This window comes from Alexandromys fortis, unplaced genomic scaffold (assembly GCF_014885135.2).
Source record: "Alexandromys fortis isolate MF-2015 unplaced genomic scaffold, M_Fortis_MF-2015_v1.1 scaffold_194, whole genome shotgun sequence".
NCBI classification, from domain to species: domain Eukaryota; kingdom Metazoa; phylum Chordata; class Mammalia; order Rodentia; family Cricetidae; genus Alexandromys; species Alexandromys fortis.
The window spans coordinates 127,008-153,997 of record NW_026068075.1 but is presented as its reverse complement, the minus strand read 5'-3'; the positions used below and the strand labels follow the sequence as shown (position 1 = coordinate 153,997).

The following is a 26,990-nucleotide window of genomic DNA, read 5'->3' as shown; positions in this document are numbered from 1 at the left end:
TAGGATCCCCTGGAGCTCGAGTCCTCTGGAAAAATAGTACACGGTTTTAACTAGTGAGCCATCTCTCCAGTCCACTCCCCTTTGGACACAATATCCTACGTAGCCCAGGTTGGTATCAGACACATATGGAGTTGATCTTGACCTTCTGTTTCCACTTTTTCAAGTACTGTAATTACAAGAGTACCATGCCTGGTTCTAGGGCATTATCTTTCTAATGCTTAATCATTATTTTAGGGTGTAATTTTCTAATGCTTAATCATTACTTCTAGGGCAATGTTTTCTAACGCTTAATTGTAATTTTTTAAAGCATAAAGTCTGTGATACAGGTTGGTGGTAGAGCCCTTCCTTGCAAGCACAAGCTCCTGGCTTTATCCCTGGCATCCAGAGTCAAAAACCCAGGAAGGATGTTGGAGGGGAGTTTTGAGTTGGAGGTTAGCCTGAATTATACAAGAAACCTACCTGAAAACATTAACAACTGTCAGAAAGCATAGGCAATATGTACTTTGTCAGGTTTAAATCGTTTTGCATATCAATAATGAGCTCCTTGGCTTAATGTGCTAATTAGTAAAAGAGGAATTGTAGGGACAATGTAGTTCGTTGATGGGGCACAGGTTTTCACGTTGTTTTCCAGAAGGAAAGACAAAGCTGCTCCAGGCAGCCCTGTGAAAGGATGCCTTACAGGCTCCCTCCGTTGCAACATTATCCCAACTGTAGGAGTTTGGAAACTGAAAAGCAAATTGCACCTCTCGAACATTAAACCTAGAGGAAGCGCCAGGTCTGCATCATTGTGACTTAGTGCACTAGGCACTGGTAATCTAGATGTGAGTGCCTGCGCTCAGCAGATGTTCCCATTCTCATGTTGGAGGGCCAGGAGGGTAGGACCGAAACAATACAAACTGAAAAGCTGCTGGTTATGGAGAGGAGCTGCAGAGCGAAGAAATGGCTTAGCACAGGATGGATGGAAAGGACACGCTCACTGGCTACCGATAAGCAAGATTTCCCTTAGCTACTCAGCTACTGTGTTTCTTTGTGTGTGAAGGGGAGGGGACGTAAAAGGGGAGTGGATGTAAAGTGAAGGGCCCTGCGTGCTTGCAGCCATAGTGCTGGCGGCCTACATTCTGAAAGGGCCACTCAGCTCCTCCATCCTTCTCTCTCGGATGACGACTCTGGAACCCTGAGGTTGACCCGTACTCACAGATCCGTTTCCTCTCTCAGCACACAACACGACTGACTCCAGGTACAGACTGCCACGCAGAAGCAAGCCAAGGTAAGCTTATTGGAGATGGGAACACAGAAATGATCTTTCGGGACCCTGAGCAGAGCAGGGCCCGCCTTCCTTTCTCTCACAGAATTGGCAGCATGTGTCATGACAAAGGCGGCACGTGTCCTCATTGAGGAGCAATTAGAATAAACTAGAAGCATTTCAGCTGTTGCAGGTCTTCTAAGAACAATGAGACCTTCAGATGCCCCGTTGCACTTAACCCAGGCCTGCCCCTAAGGAAGGGACCAGATACTCAGGGGTCACTGAAGTTAACCTGAGATAGTGGCTCTGAGTTTCTTGTCTCATGCCAATGAAAATTAAGCTGAAGACTCTTGTATGAGTATGCAGAGTGGAAGCAGGCTTTAGTAAGAAGAAAAGGATGGGGAGAAGTTAGGTAAACTTCTGAAGAGCAGGATGGAAGGGTTTCCAAGAGAGGACAAAGTTCCTTTGTCGGGGATTTTTTATAGGACCGGACAATAGTTGAGGTAATCTCTGATGAGATTGGTTACTTCTCTGGGCTATCATAGATCAGGCTAATGGAGGAGAACCCATATGCTTTCTATATATTTTCATGGCCTACCTTCCGGTCAGGTACGCCCACCTGGTTAGGGGTGGTTGAAGCCTCTCTCTGTCCCTCACGGACTCTAGCTGTGTTAATTATTCGCTTTGACTGTCGGTGTTGCTACTCTCTGAACATGGAGGTGTCTTGTCTTATAGTACGCTCACTTTGTTCCCACATTTACATAACCACCACTAGCTTTACCACAGAAGAGAGGTAGCTCTATCCCAGCCACCAGGCCACAGCTGTGGTCTTTCTTGGTTACATCATGTTTGGCTCCTTGACTATGGGAGCATGAGCTGTCCTCTTAGGCAGAAGCTTCTTAGAAGCAGTCCTGGTACCATCTGGAGCCCTGTAGTTGCTTTGTTTTCACTTCCGGTTAAAGAATTATAAGGCAATTTCAAGAAATCTCAAGTACAACAGGTAGCAGGGGGGAAATCTCAGTCAGACACATCAGGCAGAGCAAGCAGATGAAAATCAAAATCACTTATTAAAGGTGAAGAAGCACATGCGTGTGTGCGCACACACAACACAACACACACACACACACACACACACGCAGAGATAGAGAGAGAGGCAAATACCTCCTCTGAACAGCAGAAGAGGGACAGAAGTGGCTAAAGTCAGGCCTTCCTGGAGGCTTGGGGGTTGTGAGGGTCTTTAGTAGGCTTCAATGTGAGATGCCTTTCCCCTGCAATTTAGAGCTGGTCAGTTTAAACAAAGAAAGGGGTACGGATAGCCCCACAGCTCTGGGTACATGTGTCCTGGTCCAGCTTGAGAGGGTCTGCTGGCAGAGTCCCCTTGGACAGAAGAGGATGCTTCCCAGGCATTTGTTTTAAGCTGCCAAGCCTCTGTCTCAGTCAGAAGGGTGAGGAAGAAGCCAGAAGTTTGAAGACTCTCTTATGGCTCCCTTCCCTATTTGTCTGTCAGTCAGAGCTATGTCTAAATTCTAGTTCTACAATCCTTACTTCCAGTTTAGTCTGTTATAATTAACTGCATTAGAAGCAAGAATAAAAAGCTGGATGGTGGTGAAACACATGTCGAATCCCAGCTCCTGGAAGGCAGAGATTGGTGACCAGCCTCATCTTCAGAGAGTTCCCGGAGCAGAGTTCCGGGCTCCATAGTGAAACCCCGACTTGGGAGTAGCAGGGTGGAGAAGAAGCAAGGATATAAGAGACGACAGTAAGGCAATGGTCCCTTATATTCCTCAAGGATTTTTGGCTTGAGGGAGTAAACTGGCCCTCTGTCCCTGGCCCAAAACCCTGTCTTGTCCTTCCTCTTATCTATTTAGCTTGCTTACCATGTACCCAACTATTAGCCTTCTTATTAATTGTGGTGATTTGAATGGCAATGATCCCCATGGGTTCATATATTTGAGCGTTTGCTTCCCAGCTGGTAGACTGTGTAGTAAGCATTGAGTGCTGTGGCCTTGTTAGAAGAGGTGAGTCACCAGGGGGTGGGGTTTCAAAAGCCCACAGGGGATTCTCTCTCTCTCTCTCTCTCTCTCTCTCTCTCTCTCTCTCTCTCTCTCTCCTCTGCCTGCCCTCCCTCTCCCCACCATGATGATCATGAACTAACTCTGAAACTGTAAGCAAGCCCCCCCCCTCCATTAAGTGTTTTCTTCCATAAGTTGCCTTGGTAATTGGTGTCTCCTCATGGCAATGGAACAGTAACTAAGACATTCATTTTCCGCAGCGTTCCAGGCCTTGCTGTGTTACCCCAGAATCCTCATTTTAACTGCAGCCTTTGTCAACATAGATGAGCAACTTGAACTTTTTACCCGGAGCCCCCTTTCCCCATCTAGTGAGAGCTATGTCCTCTGTCACAAGATATGCTCCAGCACACAGCTCCTGTTGAATTTCTAAGCATCCCAAAGACAAGGTGGGGTTAACTACACCTTTGAGAGGGTACCTCTGGCATGAATTATGCTTAGCAGCACACAGGTTATCAGAGACTGGCATTGGGTCTGGAAGAAGACATTTGGTGGGAATGTCTTTTCACTCTAGTGTATTTTTTTCTGAATTGCTGTTAAAGGATCTCATGGAAGGGATCAAGGGAACACTGAGGTTAACTTTTGGGGGGCAAGAAGTTTATTCAAAGAGGCATTACTTAGGCATGGAGTCACATGCATTTAATCCTAGGACTTGAGAGACAGAGACATGTGGATTTCTGTAAGATCAAGGCAACCTGGCCTACATACTGAGTCCAATGCCAGCCAGTGCTACATTTTGAGGCCCTGCCTCAAAAATAAAAGTTGTTGGTGCCATGGCTAAACAGACAAAACACAGCATATCAGAGGCTTTCAGGGGAAGAACCAGAGCTCACATTGCAGTAGTGGGAGTGGTTTCCCAGCTTGAGCCTACATCCAGACTCTCTGCTTCTCAGGCAGGAGCCAGAGAAGGTTGTGGGGAGCAGGATGAGTAACTGCCAATCCTCTCTTTCATGTAAATTCACTTCCTCAGATAAGAAATCCAGTCACCTAGAAGTCTGTTAGGAAGAGGTCCACAGACCATGCCCTCTGTGGGGTGCCTATTCTTATCTGTGGCAGGAGGAGGGGCCATGCAGTAGTAGTCTGGCCTGGGTTCTAACAGTAACTGCATGGTGCCAGTCTAAGTCCACTAATGCACCAAGTGCATCCATTTTCCTCCCCCTCATTTGCGACAGACCTTTTTATGCAGAGTATAAAGTATACAAAAATGTAGTTGGAAGACCCGTGTGAGGCATAGTTGGGATGCGACGTGGGTCACAATTCCACAAGAGGTCAAGATGGACCCGGCACAGCCTCTCCTGAGATGTGAGGGAGAAGACAGGTGCTCAGGGATTCCACAGCCTGGCCACCCCATCATGTGCATTCCTCTCCTCCTCTCAGCCCTGTCCACTCACACAGGCTTCTCCAAAAACAGTTATGGGGAGAGTTAACGGTCCAGACATTGGAAGATGGTTCTAGGCCACAGGAAGCTGCCTGTTAGCAGAGCTCGGATTCACCTGTAATACCTTACTGCCAGTGTCACAGGTGTCTTAGCCGAGGGTCTAGGGGTTCCAACAAGCTTGTTCCCTGGGACGGATAAAGAATTGTACATCCTGAAACTAAGACCCATACAGAGAAAGCGGAATCGCCAGACTGGAGGGAGGTTCTGGCCACTATCACCAGCAGAGTGAAAAGCCAGATGGAGCTCTCAAGGACTGCAGGTGCAGGGACCATGAAAGCAGCTGTTGCCAGAAAGAAAATGTGACCATTGGAGATTTGGGGGGCCACAGACACAGAGAACAAGTGGCTACTCTCCTAAAGTGAACACTGCATTTGGAGCTCATGGGGCCCCAGACACAGAAGGTGGAGAAGCACCAACCAGAGAACCAATAAGAAGAGAATCAGCAAATTTTATTAGGAGAAACAAAACAGCTCCCATCAGTGGTTTAGGGAGAAACCCCAGAGATGTGCGTCTTCCTGGAGGCTCTGTGTCAGACTTCCTATAGGCTCCCTAGGGCTCTTCCCCTTCCAGTCTTCCCCTTCTCCCTCACTATTGCCCTTCAGCCCTCAGCAGTTAGTAATAGTGGCAACAGTTCATGCTTGCAAGGAGCAACCTCTCTTAAAGGGGCTAGTCCCTGTTTTCTCAATGGGTACCAGTTCCCCCATCCTCCTCTAATCCCCTCTTTCAGAGAACAGAGATTCACACCTACTGCCATTGGAGATGGGGGCAATGACTACTCTGGCTACTTCCTCATGAGAGGGCAAAGTGTTTTAGGGTTTCAACCAGAAAGGAATACTCTTAGGTCTTTAGGTCCAATATTGAGGACTGTGATAGAACTGAGCTTCATAGACCCAGGGTGCAGGACAGCCATGTTGACTTTGGAGCAGTGCCCAGGGATATCCTGTGGACACAAGATGGATATTCCTGGTAACTGTACCTAATCCTGGGACTTTGAGGGCTAGAAACTCAGTTGGGGACATGGGCAGTCAGAATACAGGATTTTATATTATAGTCCCGAGAAGCTTTTTCCCATAGAGGAGACATTCTATGAGTGTTGAAGATGTGCTTAGATTTTTCTCTCCATCTTCAGGAAGTTGGGCCATTAGCCCATGAACAAACAGGCCAGATCTTGTTTGAACTAAGATATCTAGCAGAAACTTGTTGGGCCAGGGTGGACACCCTCTACCAAGTTAGAGGTGAAAACATATTCTTGGGAAATCCATTTTGTTTTCCTTATATGTTCCTCTAAGTCTGATTGTTTTCTTCCTTAAAACAGTCCACCTTTCACCACCAGTTTAAATAGTAAACTGATTTTATGTCTTATCCCTTTCTAGCTGAAGTGGCCTAGCCTAGTTGCTCTGCAGTTTCTAGGCCTGTATTGATTCCCCATAGCAAGACTTTCTATTATGAGGTGAGGGTACAATTGGGGTGCACACTTCATCTTTGTCTATCTGGGCCAAGTCTAGGATAGCTACCAGAGATACTAGGTATGTTGGAAGACTATGGTCAGAGTATTTAGAGTAAAGGCGATGGGCCCAGAACCTGGAAACACCCCCATTGAAAGGTAAGTATAGGTAATTTCTGCATGGTAAGTAAAAATCTGGGTGTGCCATAAAGGCTCCCAGAGTCATCTTCCCCATAAAGCAAGACTTGTTTCAGAATTTTTCTGGGTCCACTATATTTTGCTCAATCCAGCCTGCAAGGTGAGATGGGTTTGGGGAATTGGATGGGCCCATCATGTTACTCTTAGAAGTTGGGTTTGTCTACTAGGGAATCCTGTAAGTATCCCATGGGTACATGGCAGGCAGTTTTAGGGACAGTGTTATTTACTACAAGGAACTTCACATCACTGATCAGGTTCATGAACTCTGCACTTGGATATCCCTGACTGAGAGTGGACCACACAATCTGTCAGCCATTCCTGGCCAGGAGCCCTTATCATATATGGTGATGACACAGGCAGAAATACGACAATTTTGATTTCTAATGCAAGTTATCTGTCAGAGAAGGATTCATAGGAATGTTCTTTTGGTAGCTCGAGCCAAGATAAGAAAAGATTCCTCTTTGTACAGGTCCAAGGTGACCCTTTCTGTTTCACATCAAGAGGTACTCCCAAAGAATGAGAGGTAGAGTGCTGTGTCCTTCAATGCTCATCACGAGGGACTGGGAGTACATATTCCATCAGCACCTAACCCAGTGAAGCACTGTGGATAGCACTCTTCTCCACCCATTTCTGGGAGCTTGGCTTTAGCGATCAGGATGTACACTGGGTTCTATAGCACCGTTTCCAGAAGAAATATCTTTACTAAGAAGTGTCTGTGTATCAGGGGATGGGGTAGGGGGTGAGGTGTTTCTCCCTGGAAGTTGGTAGAAGGGAATCCAGATCCTGTAGAAGTTCATCACTTCAAGGAAAGCCCTCAGTTGCTTCATAGTCTAAGGAAGAAGATACATTAGAATGGGCTGGACTTTTTCCCCTCATACTCAAACTTCATTTTTCTCTCTGATATTTCCAAGTATGTAACTCAAGACTGGCATAGTTGGGCCTCTTCCTGAGAGGCCTTCTAGCCTTCTTTTGGATCTCTTATCTTTATGTTCTTTTTATATTGTTTTGTTTTCTCCCCAAAACATGAGTAGGGACTGAGAGGCACTTTCGGGGTTTGTTTCCTTTATATCCTGGAGCTTTTCATGATTTTATTCCCCCTTGGTCTATTTTCTAAATGTTTATAGATTTATTTATTTCATTTTAATGAGTTTCAATGTATATCTGTGCACCAGGTGCATGCCTGGTGTCTGCTGAGGTCAAAGGAGGGCATTGAATCCCCTGGAACTGGAGTTATGGGTGGTTGTGAGCCACCATGAGCCACTGGGTCCTCTGCGAGAACAAGTACTCTTAACCACTGAGTTATCTTTCCAGCCCTGTCTCTGCCATTTGTTTGAAAGTTTGTACAGTCCCGAGAATGATCTACCCTAGCTATATTCTTGGCTGTGAATAAATGAGAGTAGTAAATAGAAAAAAATTGGCAGGCTCGTCCTTAAACCTATGTTTACAACCTTCCCCAGAAACCAAGAAAATTTCTGTTAAAAATCCTATCATTGAGTTACTAGTTGAAAGACTTCTAAGGAGAAAGTTCTGTTTCTTTTTTCTAAGGGAGAGCACTCCATCATCTGTTTTACTGAAAGTGTCTATATACGAGATAATAACAGCTTCAATTGTAAATAATTTACCCCTTAGCTGTCATCACGGGTACCAGACATTTATTATTGAGCTGTTCTGTTCTCCTCTTTTCTTGTCACAGAGTCAGAGGGCCAGACTAACCTCGGACAGGGGATTTGGAGAACATTTTAACACAAACATGCTTGCATTTGTAGTGCAAGGATTAAATCTCATCCCCAGAGCCAGCTTCCTGGTGAGCTGAAACAGTGCATGATAATCCACTAACATCTGTATGCCAAAGACATTTGCTTCTCTATGAAATTGAACTCAGCTGTCCAGAGGTGGTGGCACACACCTTTAATTCCAGCACTCAGGAGGCAGACACAGTCCAGCCCGATCTACTGTTCTACTCTGGACAGGGAACTTGCTGTCAGATCAATGGCAACTGGCTGGATCCAAAGCATTTGTCTTCCTTATGATCAGCCTAGAATTGTTCCATCATACATCAGAAGAGGGAATGACAAGAGGCAGAAGGCATCTTCTTCCTTTTACAGGACGATGAAAGCAGAGCATTTGATCATAAAGTGTCATCCTTTGATTTCCTTCAACTTCATAAAGCTGTGTGTGTGGTAGTGATCACATAAGATCGGGTGACAGAGGTGTCTGTCTCTACCAGTGTCTAACTCGAGATCCTACCTGCCTAGTTTTGTTCTGACCAGATACTCAAAACCCCATATCTACTCTCTCTCTCTCTCTCTCTCTCTCTCTCTCTCTCTCTCTCTCTCTCTCTCTGTGCAAAAGAAGGCAGATAGCTGGAAATATTAATAAGTATCTTCCCTCTTATAGAGAGTCATATAGGATGTTTCTTCTTCTCCACCCCCACAAAAAGACAGTATCCTTAGTACGTTAGGAGGGGATCTTGGAGGCTCTGGTTGAGTAGCTTGGGGATCTCAGGATATGGCCACAGGAGAGGGACTACCATGTTCCCACACTTATGAGTGGATACAGGAACAGTCCACAGCAAACAAATTCAAGAGTACAGCCTTCTCTTGTGTTACCATGTTTAATGCATTGCAGAGGGCCCTGCTTTTTCATGTTGAAAAGAATGTGAATAGCAATGAAAAGATAGTGCACCGAGGGTCTGGGGATTTAGTTCAGTGGTAGAGCTCTCCATTCAGCTTGCCAGGCCCGTGTGGCCAGGGACCTGCCTGTTTCTCTAATGCATCACCCAGTCATGCCCCAACTTTACAATCATCACTGTAACTATGCTGATCCTTCTGTTTCTGGAACCTGTTCCTAGAAGACCAAGGGACTGCATGTGCAGCTTCCTACAAGATGCCTTCTCCTCCCAGTCCTTTGCCCACCTCTGTGGCTTCTAAGGTGAGGACTCTGGAACTGCAGTATTAGCACCACGGAACTTCTCACACCCAGTGGATCACAGCCTTCCAGGTATGATGTGGCCATCAGTTAGAGGGAATGTCCAGGCTATATTCCTTTTTCACCCTACAGGCATGCTGGGCACAATCCAAGGTTACCTGAAAGTGACCCAGATTTATGTTGCTCCAACAAGATATCCTTTAGCAATGGCAGTGGGGTGTTTGATGGCTGCATCCCAAACCTTTTTTATGAGGTGCCTAGGACCACTCGAGTGGTGGGGTTGTTTGTACAGTCTCCCAAAGGGTTCTCCAGGGAATATACCCCTACTGCACATAAGATAACTAGATGGATTTTACTTGATATGTTTCTAGCTCTTCAATAATTCTCTGCATTTCTTGCAAGCCCTCAGCTCTGATTTAACAGTGCCTCTAACTCCAACCTCCTCCCCCCATTCTGCAATGTTACTAAATACCTTTGCAAGAATGAGTGGCTAGACATCACATGTCTATAGCCTCTGGGAGGTATCTAGTTGGGACAGGAACATATAGTCCATGTGAATAAACAAAAAAGGATAGAAGGTGAAATGGAACAAAACCATATCAAACTCAAGGAGAGAAAACACAGGTTCTGATTTAATGGCTCTGTTAGGGGAATGATTTGTTGATCCATATCGTCTTAGACGTTTTCTCACCCTCTCCAGGAAACATAGCTGGGTAGATCATGTGGTATTTTGGCAAAGGCCAAATCCAGTTTGTGTCAGTGACCACAGCCATTCTGTGAGTTGTATATCTCTCCTGTGTCTCCCAAGTTGTCTGCCAAGGAAAACACTAAGCATGATCTGGGAGGTCAGATTGACTTTCAGGTATTGATCTACCTTCTGCTTTGGCCTTGGCATGCCTGTTTTGGGGCTGATGGCAGAGTGTCTTTTATTCCATGGTGACTCAGCTCCACTGATGGGTGTGAAAAGGATAAAACAATAGAGAATGCCTGTCAGTGGCACTGGAATCCAGTTATCTGGAGAAGAAACTCCATATGGCCCCTTGAACATGCCTTTCCTGAGTAATTGTGAACACACAGTCTTAGGACACACAGTTCTAGGAGCATAATTTGATGCCACAAATGAATCAAAATGTCAACTGTTTGAGCCAACAAATATAGCAGTCAAGTTCTGAAATATCTAATTTGAGGACTAATTTGAGAGATGGCTGAGTAGTTAGCCTGTTTACTACTCTTGTAGAAGACCCCAGCTTGTTTCCCAGCACCTGCGTCAGGTAGCCCACAGCTGCCTGTAATTCCAGTTCCAGGGTATCCGTTGCTCTCTGTTCTCCCTGGGCACCTGCATGCATGTGGTGCACATAAACACACACAAGCACATACTCATGAATAACAATGAATCTTTAAAAGTACCTGTATGCAAGAACATTTATCAATTGCTGATCCTAAACAGTGACTATTGATAGCCAGTAAGAAAAGCTCTCCTCTGAGGAAATCCTTTGCCTGTACTTTTCAAAATAATTTTAGGATATTGCCCTCCAAAGCCACACACATTCAAAGTCCCATTCTGGTTTGCAACTGGAAATGCACTGAATTTAGATCAACTTAGGGAATAATAGAATTTTGAAGTTAGTCCTCCTTTTCAAAAAATTGTTTTTAAGATATTACTTGAGGACACAAACAGAAAGTCCATAAAAATCTCACAGGTATTTTCCTCTTATTTGGTCAACCATTTTTACATGTGATTTATGATTGTGATTGATACAAGAAGGTCTTGTATTTTCATATTCCAATTGGTCATGTGGCTTTTCAATTCATTTATATGATAACAAACAAGCTCCCTTGGTCAACATTTCAGATGATTGCTTTGGTTTTACATGAAGTCAATCAGAAAATCTAAGCATTTTACCAGCCCTTTTGTTAACAAAAGTCCTTATACTACATCATTATTCCTTTCCATTATGTTTCAGAACCCGAACAAAGCTGTGTGAGGGTTTTTTAAAAAAAGATTTATGTGTATGTATTCCTGTGTGAAAGTATTGTATACACAAGCATGCAGGTGCCTGTGGAGACTTTTTTTTTCGTGATCTAACGAAGCTTGCCTGAAGATCAGAGGGCAGAACTAAGATACTAGAGGCCAGGCAGTGGTGGCGCACACCTTTAATCCAAGCACTCAAGAAACAGAGGCAGATGGATCTCTGTGAGTTCAAGGCTACCTTGGGCTACACGAGATTGAATCTGTCTAACAGAGAAGCAGAGCTCTTTGATCCCATCACCTGGAATCACAGGCCTTTAATCCCAGCACTAGGGAGGTAGCAACAAGAGTGATTCGACCAGGTGGAGAGAGGAATATAAGGTGGAAGGGACAGGAAGGAGCTCAGGGTTCATTCAGTCTGAGGACTTGTAAAGACGGGACACCCCATTTGGTCAGAGGATTTCATAGAGCTAAGAACTAGCATTGGGCTGCTCTGCTTCTCTGAATTTCACGCAAGCTTTAGTTGTTAGATCACAAACAAAATACCATTGCAGGCACCCATAAAGGTGTGGGTGTCAGAACCTCTGGTGCTAGAGTTGTAGACAGTGGTAAGCCACCCAGCATGGTACTGGGAACCAAACCTGAGTCTGCCAGAAGAATGGTGAATGTTCTTAATCACTGAAACATCTCTCTGGTCCCTGTCTGAGGGTCTTTATATATGGTCCTATGTGTGGTAGGGTGAACACCAATGACTGGGATGTCCCTGCCTTTGGTGAAAGGGATTATGTGATGGTTTAAATAAGAATAGTCCCCCTAGGCTCTTATATTTGAATGCTTAGTCACCAGGAAGTGGAACTGTTAGAAAAGGATTGGAAGTTGTGACCTTGTTGGAGGAAGTGTGTCACTGGAATTAGATTTTGAGCTTTCAAAAGTCCATACCAGGTCCATTCTCTCTCTGTCTCTCTCTACCCGTGGATCAGAATGTAGCTCTCAGCTATGTCTCTAGCACCACAAGTCCCCACCATGCTCCCTTTGCCATTATGATACTCTGAACGTGTAAACAAGCTCCCAATTAAATGCTTTCTTTTGTAAGAGTTGCCTTTGGTCATCGTGTCTTTTCACAGTAACAGAACAGAACAGCAGAGTTTTGGCTGAGGTTCAACTCATAGTAGGTCCAGTGGGCTCATGAACCCATTCTGGAGTAACCACCTATGTCTTATCGGATCACCATGGAGTAAAGTGAGAATTTAGCAACAATACCACCCCCAGAAAGCCTACAAACTCATGGAACTGAACAGTCAACTACTAAACCACCCCTAGGTCAAGGAAGAAATAAGGAAAGAAATTGAAGCCTTCATTGAATTCAACGAAAATGAAGATACAACATACCCAAACCTATGGGACACTATGAAAGCAGAGTTGCTAGCATTTTCATTCCTTCACTGGCGTTAGAGCCTACTTCTTCAGGTTTCCAGCCTTTTCTTGAGTTCTATTGGGCAGGATATTGTATCCATCTTGATATTCCTCTTGTGCGATGTCAGATATAATGAGGATGGGAGCATTGCATTGCACATCATGTCTCTTCCACCACTAGTCTAAAAAGTAATTATGTATGTAGAACTCTGCAGCACACAGCTATTCAATACCAAAGACTCTCCTCAATAGCCATTTTAGAGGGATATCCATTGTTTCCCACTGTAAAACCCAACTGACTGTCCTGGTGACAGCAAAGCAGAGCTGGATTGGGATTTCAGAATACATGCCATCTAGAGTTGATCATTATTCCCAGAGAATTGTCATGACATTAGCTGTGTCATGTTAATCAAACCTATTCCGATTACAATGCATGGGAAAGAATAAGAACACAAAACCCATAATCATGAGCATTGTTGCAATGACTCCCATTCAAAAAGTTCTATCTCTTAAACAAATCTTACCCACTCTGAGAAATTCAGAATGATAATTGAGTAAGAAATTGAGAATCAAGAAAGGACAAATTCTCTGACCCTCAATGGCTCTGGGAGATCTGGCTCCAACTCTTGCTGGCCACTATATGCAGCATAGATTGGTGACTAGCCCAACTGTCATCAGAGAGGCTTCATCCAGCAACTGATGGAAACAGAGGCAGAAACCCATAGCCAAGTATCAGGCAGAATTTGGAGAATTCTGTGAAAGAGGGGAAGGAAAGATTGTAGGAGCCAGAGAGTTCAAGGATGCTACAAGAAAACCCACAGACTCAACTAACCTGGGCTCATAGATGCTCACAGAGACTAAACCAACAACCAGGGAGCCTGCATGTACTTGACAGTTGTAAGCTTGGTGTTATTGTGGGACTCCTAACAGGGAGAGCAGGGGCTATCTCTGATGCTTACTGGCTTTGGGGATCTTACTCCTCATACAGGGCTGCCTTGTTCAGACTTAATACAAGGGGGGATGCTTAGTCTTATTTCGCTATATCAAACAAATGTGTGACAGAGAGGCAGATGTGGGCAGGATGACGGAGCAAAGTGGGGGTTTTCTTTTCTTTGGGGTGGGGAGGCTACAAGGGTGGTGGCTGAACATGGGAGAGTGGGAAATGAGTGGTACTGGGGTGCATGATGAGAAATTGCCAAAGAATCAATTTTTAAATTTATGTTAAAAGAGAAAAATGAACAAAGAATAAGTCACAAATGATGTTTATTCATTCATATCTTTATATAACAATGGTTAAAGAGATGTGGGAGTGAATTTGGGAGGATATAGGGGCAGAGAACAGATGTGGGAAGGGGAGGAGGAGGCAGGGAAGTTAGTAGAAACAATGTAATTATTTTTTAATTAAAATAAAAAATGACAGATGGGAGGAGTCAGAAAAATGGATCAATGGTTAAGAGCACTTACTTTTCCAGAGGGCCAGTGTTTGGTTCTCCCACCCCTATGTGCGATGGCTTATAACTGCCTGTAACCCCAGATAGAGGAGATCTGAGATCTGAAACTCTTTTCTGGCCTCTGCAGGTGCGCGCGCGCACACACACACACACGCACACACCAAGAAGTAGATCAAGTGAAGATATAGGCAAGCCTGAGTGATGAGGAAGGTGGGTAAGATAGAAGGTTCCATCATTAAAATGTAAACAAATTCCAAACCATCTCTCCACTTATTTCAAGAGACATTTAAAAGCTGAGTTTGTTGGTTTGGCATTTCAAATGTTGAGGGAGGTGAATGCTGTTCCATGCCGGCCTACGCTGTGTAGTGAAGTCTGACCTTTAAAAAAGAGTTGGAGAAGCTTCCTCATTTTCCAAATACTTTCCAGTGTAGAGCATGTCTCTGCTTCTTACTGTGTCTTTTGCTGCCTATGTCCCAGTGGGAGTTAGCCTTTTCCCACTTAGCCTTTTCTCTTCTGGATCCTTGTCATACATCACAACTTAACCCTCCGGGTCCTTTTCCATTCCTGCCCTCTATCTGTCCACGCTCTGATTGTGCAGTGACGAAATAAATGCAGGTTCTTTTCTGTCTTCAGAGGTGCCCGTCACCCTGAGGGACAGTGGGTGGAACATGTCCGAATATTCCTTTGGCCTGGCCACTGGCTGGAATGCTCGGTCACAGCCTAACTATGAGGGAAAGGGGAAAGAGGTGAAGCTGAGGAAGTAGCAGAAGGGCAAGGAGACGAGCGAGGACCAGAGAGCTGAGAACAAATCTCCTCTGCTCCAGGGTGAGCCAGGGAAGAAAGATTGCATTTATTTTTTAATCTGTAAACCACATTCATTCATGTGTGTTGAGGCCAGAGGACAACATCGTTACACAGGAGAACTTGCATCAGTCTCTCCAGAATGATTTGAAGTGGAAACGGTGCCAGCTGTAAAAGGCCACAACTCCATGATGCCATGTCTAAAGTCTTTGCTTAGCACTGCCAAACAAACGCTAAAATAGTCTTCAAGTGACAGCTTTATAGACATGGAGAAAGAGAGAGACAGAGACAGAGAGAGACAGAGACAGAGAGAGACAGAGACAGAGAGAGACAGAGAGAGAGAGACAGAGAGAGGGGAAGATGTTTGCCAGTGATGAGTGCATGTGACAGATAGAGGGATAGAAGTGGCTTGGAATGTGTTGGAGGAAACTGTAAGTGAGCAGCTGTGGGGATACCATTCTGGACATGGACAGTGCCCATCTTGGAACCCGAACTAGACTATCATTCTCAACTTTTGCAAGATGTTGTTGTAAACTGGGGAATCCAGGTTTAGAAAAAATTTATTCTTGTTTCAACTGCATGTCAATCAATAACTATTTCTTTACAATTTTAAATTAAACTGATTCGGTCTGTATAATGTTTACTTGTGTATATGTTTTCATGGCTGTTCAGCTTGATAGCCAATTGGTGTGCTCTTCCCTGGGAAAGACCACCTCTCATCTTCCTTATATAGTGCTAGTTGGTCTTGAACTCACAAATATCTGTCTGCCTCAGCCGCCCAAGTACTGGGATCAAAGACATATGCCACCATGCCCAGCCTCTGTGTACTTTTTAAAACTTTTTTTCTTGAGATAGAGTCTCATGCAGCTCATAATGGCTATAGGCTTGCTTAAGTAACCAAGGATGGCTACTGAAAGTATATATTTTGTTTATGTTTTAAATGCTGGTGTGTGTCATTCAAGGTACTCCTTTGTTTCCATATGGGATCTCACTAAATTGCTTAGACCAGTCTTGAACTTACTCTGCTGATCTTACAGGCCTTGCACTTGCAATCCACCTGCATCAACCTTCCAAATACCTGAATTACAGTACTTAGCCACTTTGACCTGGATACTTCCAGCATCAGTGAGATGATTTCAGGGCCCTTCTCGTGCACAAATACAGAGCGCTGGTCCTCGCTAGGATTCTCTTTCACGTCTTTGGTATCTGAGACCCCACAGCTTCTGGGGCCTGGGGCCTGCACTCCTTTCACTATTCAGGGCTCCCATTGAACGCCAGTAAATTTCATGGGGCTTTCTGAGACAAGGGCTTTTCCACAAAGCACTTCTGTTCTCAACCTGCTATCTACCTTGTATTGTGTCTTTCTCAAGGATAGAAAACCATGCCTTTGAAATGTCATTGTGAGGAGGAACAGGACCCCTCGGTTCTCCATTGCCTGAGGGAGGATGGACAGTTCTAACTTCTCGAACTGTCAGTTAACTGACATGGATTCCTAGTCACACTAATAGCAACTAGCTCTTTGTACTTTTTCATGTTTCTGCTTCTACAGGGTCCCTGCTCAGGAACTTCCTCCTCTTCTGCTCTCCTATTTACTTGTTTTGTATGTATTTTTTTTGCAGCACTGGGGATGGGACTCAGGGTCATCACGTGCAGGGAAAATGCTCGATCACTGGGCCATACTACTTTCCTAGTTGACACAGTTGAAGGCTTGGATTGGTCAGGGTAGAAATGCTGAGCTGAAAGGAGATTAATGGATGGGTCCACAGAAAATTCCTACGGATCCTGCATGGCCACCAGTCAAGTATCGATACCTCGAGGCATGAAAACAAAAGATTCCCAGAAGGGGTCCTGATCACAAATAAGTTTTAAATAATACCGCTTATAAAAAACAGAGGGCTATAATGGTCAATTTATGTTGAGACAACATGTTGCTAAAATGGATACCTGTCTTTATCCAAGATGGCTAAGCCTTAATATTCAGAGGATATTTAGAAAGTAGCTAACACTGGAGGTTCTAGAGAACCCAAAGTAAACAGTATTATAATCTATTAAATAACTATTTGTCAGAATGTCACTTTTGTGTGAGTTTTGAATAACTATATCAGAGGTTGGAGCCTTTTCCTGGGCCTTTACCTCTGCCTTGTGTCTTTACAAGCCGTCTATAGGTGTCTGTAGGCCTGTGTGTCTACCTCGCTGTGGTCTATGGGTGTGCCTGCACCACCAGCCTGTGTGTGCCTTGGGGCCTGCTGGTGTCTGCTTGACTGGTGGATTGTGTGGTTGTGACCTGGAGAGAATAAAGTCTGCATTTTAGTTTCTTTTTTACTTCTGTGATAAAATATTATGACCAAGACAACTTATAAAAGAAAGCATTTAATTGGGCTCATGGTTTCAGAGGGTTAGAGCCCTTGATGACAAAGCAAAGGCATGGAAGCAGGAATAGTTAAGAGTTCACACCTGGATTCACAAGCAGCAAGCAGAGAGGACACCCTGGGACTCACACTTGTCTTTGGAAACCTCAGAGTCTGTCCCCAGTGACATACTTCCTTCAGAAAGGCCACACCTTTTAATACTCTTCTAACAGCTATCAAATGGGGTCAAGTATTCAAATGCCTGAGACTTAGCAGGGGAAGTCTCATTCACGTTTCCAGAGTATGTCCTGTTGCCTACGACTCCTTGTAAAACCTTCAACTTCCGAGTCCCTCATGACTTTCTTTCTTTCTTGGTCCTGGAAGATGGACCTCACATCTCTCTTCCAGACACTTGAACTGGATATATTTATTTTTCTGTAAAATTGGACTTGGTACATTTTATGAAAGACTTAATAGTCAATGACCTGTTGCAAACAGCAACACTATATCATGATCACATAGCTAGAAGTTCATCCAACCTAGATCATCCGTCTGGCACTGAACTTCAGATTCTCACTTAGTAGAGCTTGATATTTACTGATAGTATAGATTTTAGTGAACTAGGTAAGAAGAAGAATAAAGGAGGGAATTCCTGGAGGTGTGTGTGTGTGTGTTCCTGGAGATGGAGGCAAGGGCCTTGTGCATGCTCACCAAGAACTCTTTTACTGAGCTATTAGGTCTCAGGTCATTGCTTCTTATTTCCGTTATTGGGGGTTGTTTTTGTTTTGTTTTTAAGATGAGAGCTTTTTATACAGGCCAACCTGGACTTCAAATTTCTCAGTTTCTCAGACTGACCTTAAACTTGGGCTTCTCCTGTGTTAGCCTCCCAAGTGCTTTTCCTACTATACCCAGTGAGCGTCACAAGATTTCCCATCCCTGAGTTTCTGCAGAGAAGTAGAGAGGAATGGTCGCAGTAAGTTACGCGGGGAGAGGACACAGTGACATCCAAGTGCTGAGACCCTTAGAGACATTTATGTAACCATCTCTGTAGCCTCAGAAATTGCACTGAAATGTCTTGCTTTCCTGGTATTTGAATGGCAGGCAACCAGAACCCGATCTCATCTCTCTGTAAGAGCATTAACTCCATATGGAACACGTCTGTGAGCTCTAGAAGGTAGAGACATGTTCAAACTCAAGAGTGTACCAGTAACGTAACAAAACAGAGACAAGATGAGAAAATGGTGTTTAAGTAGCCCATGTTCTTGCATATAGGCAGCAGGAAGGATATTGTTTGTTACCATAAGGCTTGGGACGGTGAAATGGTGTCCTAATTAGCATGAACTGCCAGCTTGGCACAATCTAGAATCACTTCAAAACAAGAGTCTCAGTTGAAGTATTGCCTCCATCAGATTGGCCTTTGGACATGATCGTGAGGTAGTCTCTTGATCATTAACTGTTGCAGGAGGTCCCAGTCTATCCCTGTGTAGGATGTCCTGGGCTATGTAAGGAAGTTTGGGAATGAGCCAGCAAGTAGCATTCCTCCATGGTTTCTGCCTTCAGGATCCTGCCTTGAATTCCTGTCCTGCCTTCTCTTGCTCTAGCTCTCACTCTCACTCAACCTAGCTTCTTGAAAATAGATCCCAGGCCCACCTGCCTAGGGGATGGTACCGAACTGAGTGGTCTGGGCCCTCCTATATTAAACAACAGTCAAGACAATGCCCCACAGACATATCTACAGGTCAGTTAGATCTAGGCAATCTCTCAACTGAGGTTGCCTTTTCCCAGGTGACTGGTTTGTGTCAAGTTAACGATGAAAGTTAACTAGTACACTTTCTTAGTAGGCAAATGTACTGCAACAGGAGAGACCCTGAGTTACGTACCCTGAATAAAGGACAGTTACTGAGTTCAGCTAGGTGCCAGATACTGTTCCACATATGTTGCATAAATTCTAGTTGGTTTTAATAATAAAAATTCAGAGTCAGATATTAGGGGGTGAAAGCTGATAGAGCAGAGAAGCAGAGCTGTGAGGCAGGAATTCCTCTACCAATGCTCAGACTGAAGGGGTGATCCTGTCTTTGTGAAACCTCAGACTGAATGCTGTCTCTACAAACCCTCGATTGCATCCTCAGACTGAATCCTCAGATTGCACTGAGTTCCTGTCTTCTCCTGCTATACATGACTCTCTTTGCCCAGCCATATCACTCCTGTCTCCAGCTCCCTAGTGCTGGGATCACCTTTGTGTGAGCTCTGTTTCTCTTTTAGACAGATTCAATCTTGTGTAGCCCACAGGTCGCCTTGAACTCACAGAGATCCATCTGCCTCTGTCCCCCGAGTCCTCGCACTGTAGGTGTGGCCCACCATGCCCTGGCCTCTATGGTTAACTAGTGACTTAGCGTTGCACCCTGATATTCATGCAAGCTTTTAAGACAAGCTTATTTATTAGATTACAAACAAAATATCACTCCACACATGGACTGCAGAGATTAGAAACTGGATAGTGGTGTTAGTCTCTTTGTGCCAATGAGAAACAGAAAGTGTGAATCTCAGGCTACTGAGCCAAGTCCGACAAGGCCACATGGTAAATGTCTGAGAGAAATGGTTGGTATTGGAGTCAAACACAGCTGCTGGATGCACGATAGACCAACTATGTCAAGGTGCTCTGTTACGAAAGATGACTTTATTTGAAAAGCCAGCTGAACCAGAAAATGAAGACCTCCTTTTCAAAGTCCATCATATACCTTAAAGCCAGGGAAGTTTTTAAAGTATCTTTTTTATTTTGAGTCTCTTTGTATTTGGTATACATGTAGGACTGTGCACCATATGCATGTCTGGTGCTTGTGGAGTCCAGAAGAAGATGTTGCAACCCTTGATTCTGGAGTTAAAAACAGTTGTAAGTCATTATGTGGGTGCTGGGACTGAAACCCAGGTCCTCTGGATGATCATCCTGGACACTTAATCGCTGAGTCATCTCTCTAGACCCAAAGGGCTTTTGTAAAAATAGAAAATTTAAGGAAGTGGGATCAAATGGGTGAAGTTTTAAGCTGCAGGCCAAGGGCACTATAAGGGGTAACTTTGAATGCTGGATGCCATTTAGACTTTGTAGAGTTTCCATAACACGGAACACATTCTTCTAAGTACAGATATCTCTTCTAGGCTCATCTTGTTGCTGCGATAAAATACTCTGACAAAAAGCAACTTGGGGCCAGACAGTAGCAGCACATGCCTTTAATTTAATCCAGCACTCAAGAGGCAGAGGTAGGCAGATCTCTGTGTGTTCAAGGCTAGCCTGGTCTACAGAGTGAGTTCCAGGACAGCCAGTGTGGTCACACTGAAAAACCCTGTCTCCAAAAATAAATTTGGAAAAAAAGCAACTTGGGGGAGGAAGGGGTTTATTTGGTTTATAATTTCGGGTTACAGCATTTTAATAAGCATCATTCCTTTGGGGTTTCTGCTTCAAGCTTCTGTCTTGACTTCTTGCCTTGGTGTTCCTTGATGATATACTCCAAGCTGTATGATGAAATGAGCGCTTTCCTCTCTAGGTGGCTTTGGTTCTGAAGTGTAGCATACCAATAGACATCTCACTAGGACAGAAGCCTACTGTACAAGTGGACACCTGTGGTGGCCCAGGGGTTCTCCAGCAGCCTGTGGTGAGAAGTCTGAGGAGCACACTCCATCACGGGTCACTCAGAGGGAAGGCTATTTAGGGGGACTCAAGACTAGAGAGACTTTCGAGGGTTATTCAGGCAGATTGCAGGTGTTTCTCTTCCACTCTTTTGGAGTGTCTCTGAATTCAGAAACACACGGCTAATGTTATTTCACCAGGAGAGGGGCTAGAGACCTGAACTTCTTGAGGAGGAAGCCCCATCCCAGGGCTCCTGGAAACACTCCAGCTGAGCTTCCCAACAGCAGGTAGGGCTCTTCAATGATGCTCATGGAGCAGAGAGAATGTGGCTAGGAACAGAGCCTCCAGCTTCCACTAATGCCCACTTCAGTAGCCACACAGGGCCAGTGGCTAACCTAGGGAAAGGACAGGCCCAGGGAGTCTGTGGAGGGGTGGACATTTTGTAAGTTTTTGGCAGCTGGGTGTAGAGTTGGACATGTATATATTAGATATGAACATATAAAAATATGTTTCTGAGAAGAGTTGGTGCTTTCTGTTAGATTCTGAAAAGCAGGGCACCCAGTGAACCCTCTTGTCACCACTGCTGTGTCTCCTTTGTCACCGAGTCCCCTCCTTTGTTGCAGGTGGCTTCCCTGTTGAACACCCAGCAAAACAGCTGAGACCTGAGACCTCAGGCCCCCGATAAGCTGTAAGCAGCCAGCCAAGGGGCACAATGGCTGCACCCAGGAAATCTGCCATGCAGGTCCTCTCATCGTGCCACCAGGGCCCTCAGCCTCAAGAGCGTGACACACCCTGGGAAGCCTTCCACAGGCGCTTCAGTCAGTTCCAGTATGAAGAAGCAGCCGGGCCCCGGGACGCCTTCTGCCGACTCTGGGAGCTTTGCTTTCAATGGCTGAAGCCACAGACACGGTCCGTGGAACAGATCCTGGCGATGTTGGTGACGGAGAAATTCCTGCAAATTCTACCTGCAGACATGGAGAACAGCGCCAGCATGCGCAGCCTGGAGACTAGAGAACGACTTTTCACCCTGATAGAGGAGCTGCGGAGAGACAATTGGGAAGCAGAGAACAAGGTGAGAAAGGTGCTGGGCAAGTGCCTTGGTGGCTGCATCAAGATGAGACATCCCGTCCCCGTCATTCCACAGCCTTTCCCAGAGTCCTTTTCAACAGTCTCTTTTGTGGGAGTCAGCTGGAGCCGGCATAGGGGTCATAGGATAGGGGTCAGAGTTTCCACCCTGTACCTGACCACCACGCCCTCTCTACAACACACAAATGTCTCCTTCATTGTCAGTAAATGAATTCTAGGCAGCATAACTTCTCTATGCACACCCATCAAAACATCAGTGCACTGCCCTGTGGCTTGCACAACTATTCTGTCTATGGGATGCCTTTGTCTCAGGAACTCAGAATGGTTTTACCTTGCCAATTACTGGCTAGCTGGGTGTACAGGCACATTCCTCCTGTAGTTCTGATAAGGGTGAGGCAGGAAGATCACTTGAGACTAGGAGTTTGAGATCAACCTGGGCAACAAGGTGAGCATTCAGGTGGAAAAAGTGGCTTCACATAAGAGGGAAAGCAGAGCAACAGACAACAAATGTGGCCCTTGAAGCCAAAATTATTGTGTTGCCTTACAGAAGAAGCTTGACACATCTGAGCCAACCGGGGTCTAGGAGGGATAGAAAGGGACAAGTGGGCGTTTGTCATATTCTAATATTTTATTAAGCATATGCACGGGTGAGGTGGGCTGCATCGACAGAAACCATGATGTCCTAGACATGTGTATCTGTCCTTGGAATCCCTCCCTGGTAACATGATCAGCAAAATTCAAATCGAGTCCGATGATGGGGTCGCTACCTACAGGTAGATCCTGAATACTTGAAATGAAGCTCATGTCATCAAGAAAATTGGCTTGGATCCGACATAATTTTAAGTAATGTTAACTACATTTCATTTTAAAGAAGGTCTATTAAATGTTAAAGAAGGATGTACTAGCTAGCATACTACAGAGCACAGCTGAAGGCATTGAGGCATGGGATCCCTTTCCAAATCTTTCATGATGACAGATAGAAGCTCCAGAGAACCACAGCAAAGAGGAGAGCTACATTATCCATTCTTTATTATTTCTACCCAAAGTGGGACGTGAGGACATCATGTTCTAAGGCTTTCTCTACATGTAGTATAGTGGTTCTAACCCTTCCTTATGCTGTGACCCTTTAATACAGTTCCTCATTATTGTGGAGACCCCCAGCCATGAAATTATTCTTGTTGCTGCTTCATAACTGCAACTTTGCTACTGCTATGAATCATAATGTAAATATCTGACATGCAGGAAATCTGCTATGAGACCCCTGCGAAAGTGTTGCTCTAACCTCCAAGGAGGTTGTGACCCCCAGGTTGGGAACCACTGATGTAGATGCCCTAAAGAGTGGAAGAGACAGCAAACTGTTTATTCCATGTATACAAAAACGCTTTTTCATAACTTTCCCTTTTCTTCTTATTTACCTCAGAGCTATGAATATAAAGTAGGAAGAACCCACGACTTGGATCACACAAATACAAGCAACTTCTAATATCCTTCATCATCCCTCCCGTTCTAAATACCTTGTTATGGTGAGAAACACAAATCATCCCTTTTCCTTTTCTTCCATGTATTCATTCACCCATATGTTCTTGCTGCTCTTGAGTTGGGAAGAGACACTAGCCACAATCTCTATTCACCAAAGCTCAGCAAAGGTCTCTGTGATCTTCCAAGCTGGGCTGAGCCTTTGTAATGGGAGCTAGGTGAATGGGCCAACCATTCCTTAGTATGAGACAAATAATGTAAAGGGACATCTGCTCCAGGAGTACCAAAGAAAGTGGGAACCTTGACTCACACATCAAGCTATGTCTTCTACTGCTTGAATTCCTCTGTCATCGGCCTGGCCCAGGCACAGCTGACTCAGACCTACATGCTTGCAGTGGCCTCTTGTGGGGCTCCCTGGCTCCAAGCCAGAGCGTCTTCAGTTTTTTTTTTCTTTTGGACTGAGGAACCCCTTGGGCATGGAGTATGACCTATCAGCCTGGGTTCCCCTGAGCAGTATGACGAATACAGAACTGCTGATGTGCATCCAAGGTTGACCTGAAATCCGAGAGAGAGAAAGAGAGAGAGAGAGAGAGAGAGAGAGAGAGAGAGAGAGAGAGAGAGAGAGAGAGAGAGAGAGAGAGAGAGAGAGAGAGAGTCATGTGCAGGCAGGCCAAACTGCCACAGTCTCTTTCTTTGCAGCAGTGTGTGATGTTTCAATGACCAGAAAGTCAGAGTTTTCTCGGGAGGGTAAAGTAGATGGCAATTTCCCCCGAGACTGGTGTTCTAGTACCTAGCTATTAAATACCACCAGTGCACACTGTGCCAACAATGCCAAGTTATACAAGGGATATATAATTGTAGGAGCCTGGAAATCATACACAGTTAGAAGCATGCAGTGAATTGAAGGAACAGACGATGCCACGAATGATGTGAACCTGACGTGCCTCCTTTATTTTGACATATAAGCTCAGGTAGCAGGGTGTCAGAAACATTCCTAATGACCAGGAAGCTGCAATTTTATACCAGATGGACTCAGAATTAAGACCATTCTGCTTGTTTCTTCTTTTGATTGCAGTATATCTGTGGAGCCTTGGCTGTCACTCTTCTGCCTCACAATTATAATGAGCAGACGACTTCTAACCATCGACCCCATATTCAGATATACATCATAGCCTTCCTGAAATAACCCCACAGAAACCCTTCTTATGTGGAGGTATTACCTGCAGCATCTCCAGTTTTAAGAAAGAGACAATTTCTGGGCTGGGAGGGTGGCTCAGCAGGTTAAAGGCACTTGCTGATAGGCCGGATGACCTGAGTTCAATCCCCAGAACTCATATAGTAGAAGGAGGTAACTGAGTCTCCACAAATTATCCTCAGATTTCCATATGTGCTCATACTTGCATCCGAGGACATAAATAAATATAATATAATGTACAAAGAAAGAAAGAGACAATTTTGATCTAAGTGTGACTACCTAAAGTTCTTTAGCACCCTCTGGCTGTCACTGCATAGTATTTTTTTAAACATCATTTATTCAGCTTAACCACAGAAGCTTTGTCTTTATGCAGTCACACACAGACACAAACACAGATATGACACAATATTCGTATTTAGTCCAAACACATTCTTTTAAGGTTCATTTATATGTTTTCATATGTCACAGCCCATCATTTAAATAATGGGCATTTTTTACTGTGTCCTGCTACAGCTTCCAAGATGACATGTTTTCTCTTAAATTTTATTTTATTTTTGGGGTGTGAGCAAGGGCAGAGGGAACAAAGGAACAGGGAGATGAATAGGATCTGAATGTATGATGTGCAAGCCACAAAGAACAAATAAAAATTTAAAAAATGGATATTTTTAATACCAATTCCTCTGTTGACTTCCTCAATATCTTCTACAGACATCTCCATGACTCCAACACATCAATTGGCAAGTTGTTTTTCTTGTGTCATGATTGCAACCATAGTATCTACAACACCAGGGTAAAGTTTAGCTCCCGAAGTTAAGCCTGGACACATGATATTTGCTCTGCTGAGTGCAAATTTGATGACCCCTTTATCAACCTGCTGATATGGCAAGATAAGAGGATATTTTTGAAATAATCTTAGGCTTGGATAAAAAAGCTCTTCTCTCTGTGTACACAAGGTCATTCTCCATTTACTCTAAGGATTTCTATGTGTTCGTGGCATCTGACAATTTTCACAGTATCTTTCTCAGGCATGATTTGATTAAGTCATGGTTCAATACCAGAAACTGCTCTATCAATTGATTTTAATATCCTTTAATAATCAAGGTTTTCAATTGGATGCAGTTGGACAGATTTTCTTTTTCATCAAATCTCTTGAACGTGACCCAAGGTTAAGGAGGCAATGATAGTGAAGGGTCTAGAGTTACAAGGAAACTGGATTAGGAAGGGTCTGACAGGGCCTCTTACATGGGGAAGGCTGGGACTGAGAGCCAGGGATGCCATCATTATCTGGAATGCATGGAATTACTGAAGTCACATTTCTCCCCGTAGTCCATGGCTGGATACATATGGAAGAGCTATGCCTTGGCTGGTTGTGATTTTATTCATTGTTAACGATTTACTACTCTTGTAGTCATTTCTGCAAAACTAACTTTTATTCTAAGAAGACAATCACTTTTATAAGACAACATGAACAAACAAATGTCTTGGCAACAAAATCAGATCTCTCAAGGAAACCCATGAGCTGTTTTGTTAAATACTTTCAGTGCTAAACCAGAAGCTTTATGACATGTAGCAGGCATTTGGTCTCGGCATTTCCTTTCACAGATCAAAGAGAAAAATGGCAATAGGACTGGATGGAAAGATACCTACAGACCAGTCCAATAGTATAACAGTGATTTTTTTTTCTGCCCACCGTACATAGACACAGCATAGAAGCTGTTGACATAGACTCATATGTGAAAATACAGGATCTTTCTTGTAAACACAAATACAGATTCTGCAGCAAAGGGACTCAGTGTTACAGCTAAAACCAGTCCCAAAGTCACAGCCCTAACTGAGGAATCGGTTCATAACATTAAATAACAGAGATCGGAATAGCTGTGTGGAGTTCATGGCTTCAGTACAAATGCTTTGATTTTGAGACTGAGAGACCCAAGGGCTAAATTTAATCACTGTGACACACAACATTACATACCAACTAAATCAATAAAAGAATCTCAAAAGCAAACACAAAAATTTGTTGCTCAATATACCTGAAAGAATATTTCCTCCTTGAGTCCCCAAATCTTAAAATACTGGAGTGGAGACGGGAGCACAGGCTCCACAGGAAGCTCATTGTTCACGGTGGAATGATCCCCGACTCGACAACCATGTCTCCTGTGCCTTGGGAGGAGAAGCCCGAGTACTGCTGCCTCCACCACAAAAATCCCGTGGCCTGTCCTGAGGGTCAGCACCCAGCCTGCATGACCTGACTCCAGATTCACAGCAGGTTGCAGACTATGGCTGGCCTTCCCAGGATCCTGTGAGCCCAT

General features: G+C 44.4%; 1 protein-coding gene and 1 pseudogene across 2 annotated transcripts; one reads left to right on the top strand and one right to left on the bottom strand.

Moving 5' to 3' along the window:
- The first annotated feature begins 1,130 nt into the window (after nucleotides 1-1,130).
- LOC126488292 (zinc finger protein 449-like) lies at nucleotides 1,131-25,293 on the top strand. 2 transcript variants are annotated; one of them, XM_050121683.1, is made up of 5 exons: nucleotides 1,145-1,267; nucleotides 9,244-9,392; nucleotides 21,548-21,996; nucleotides 23,431-23,533; nucleotides 24,562-25,293. In XM_050121683.1, the coding sequence occupies exons 3-4, from the start codon at nucleotides 21,637-21,639 to the stop codon at nucleotides 23,491-23,493; spliced, it is 423 nt and encodes a 140-aa protein (XP_049977640.1). In that variant the 5' UTR covers nucleotides 1,145-1,267; nucleotides 9,244-9,392; nucleotides 21,548-21,636; the 3' UTR covers nucleotides 23,494-23,533; nucleotides 24,562-25,293. The 2 variants fall into 2 exon arrangements, with proteins under 2 accessions (XP_049977639.1, XP_049977640.1); XM_050121682.1 differs by lacking the exon at nucleotides 9,244-9,392 and having other exon boundaries at nucleotides 1,131-1,267.
- Nucleotides 25,123-26,990, bottom strand: LOC126488274 (malignant T-cell-amplified sequence 1-like; annotated as a pseudogene).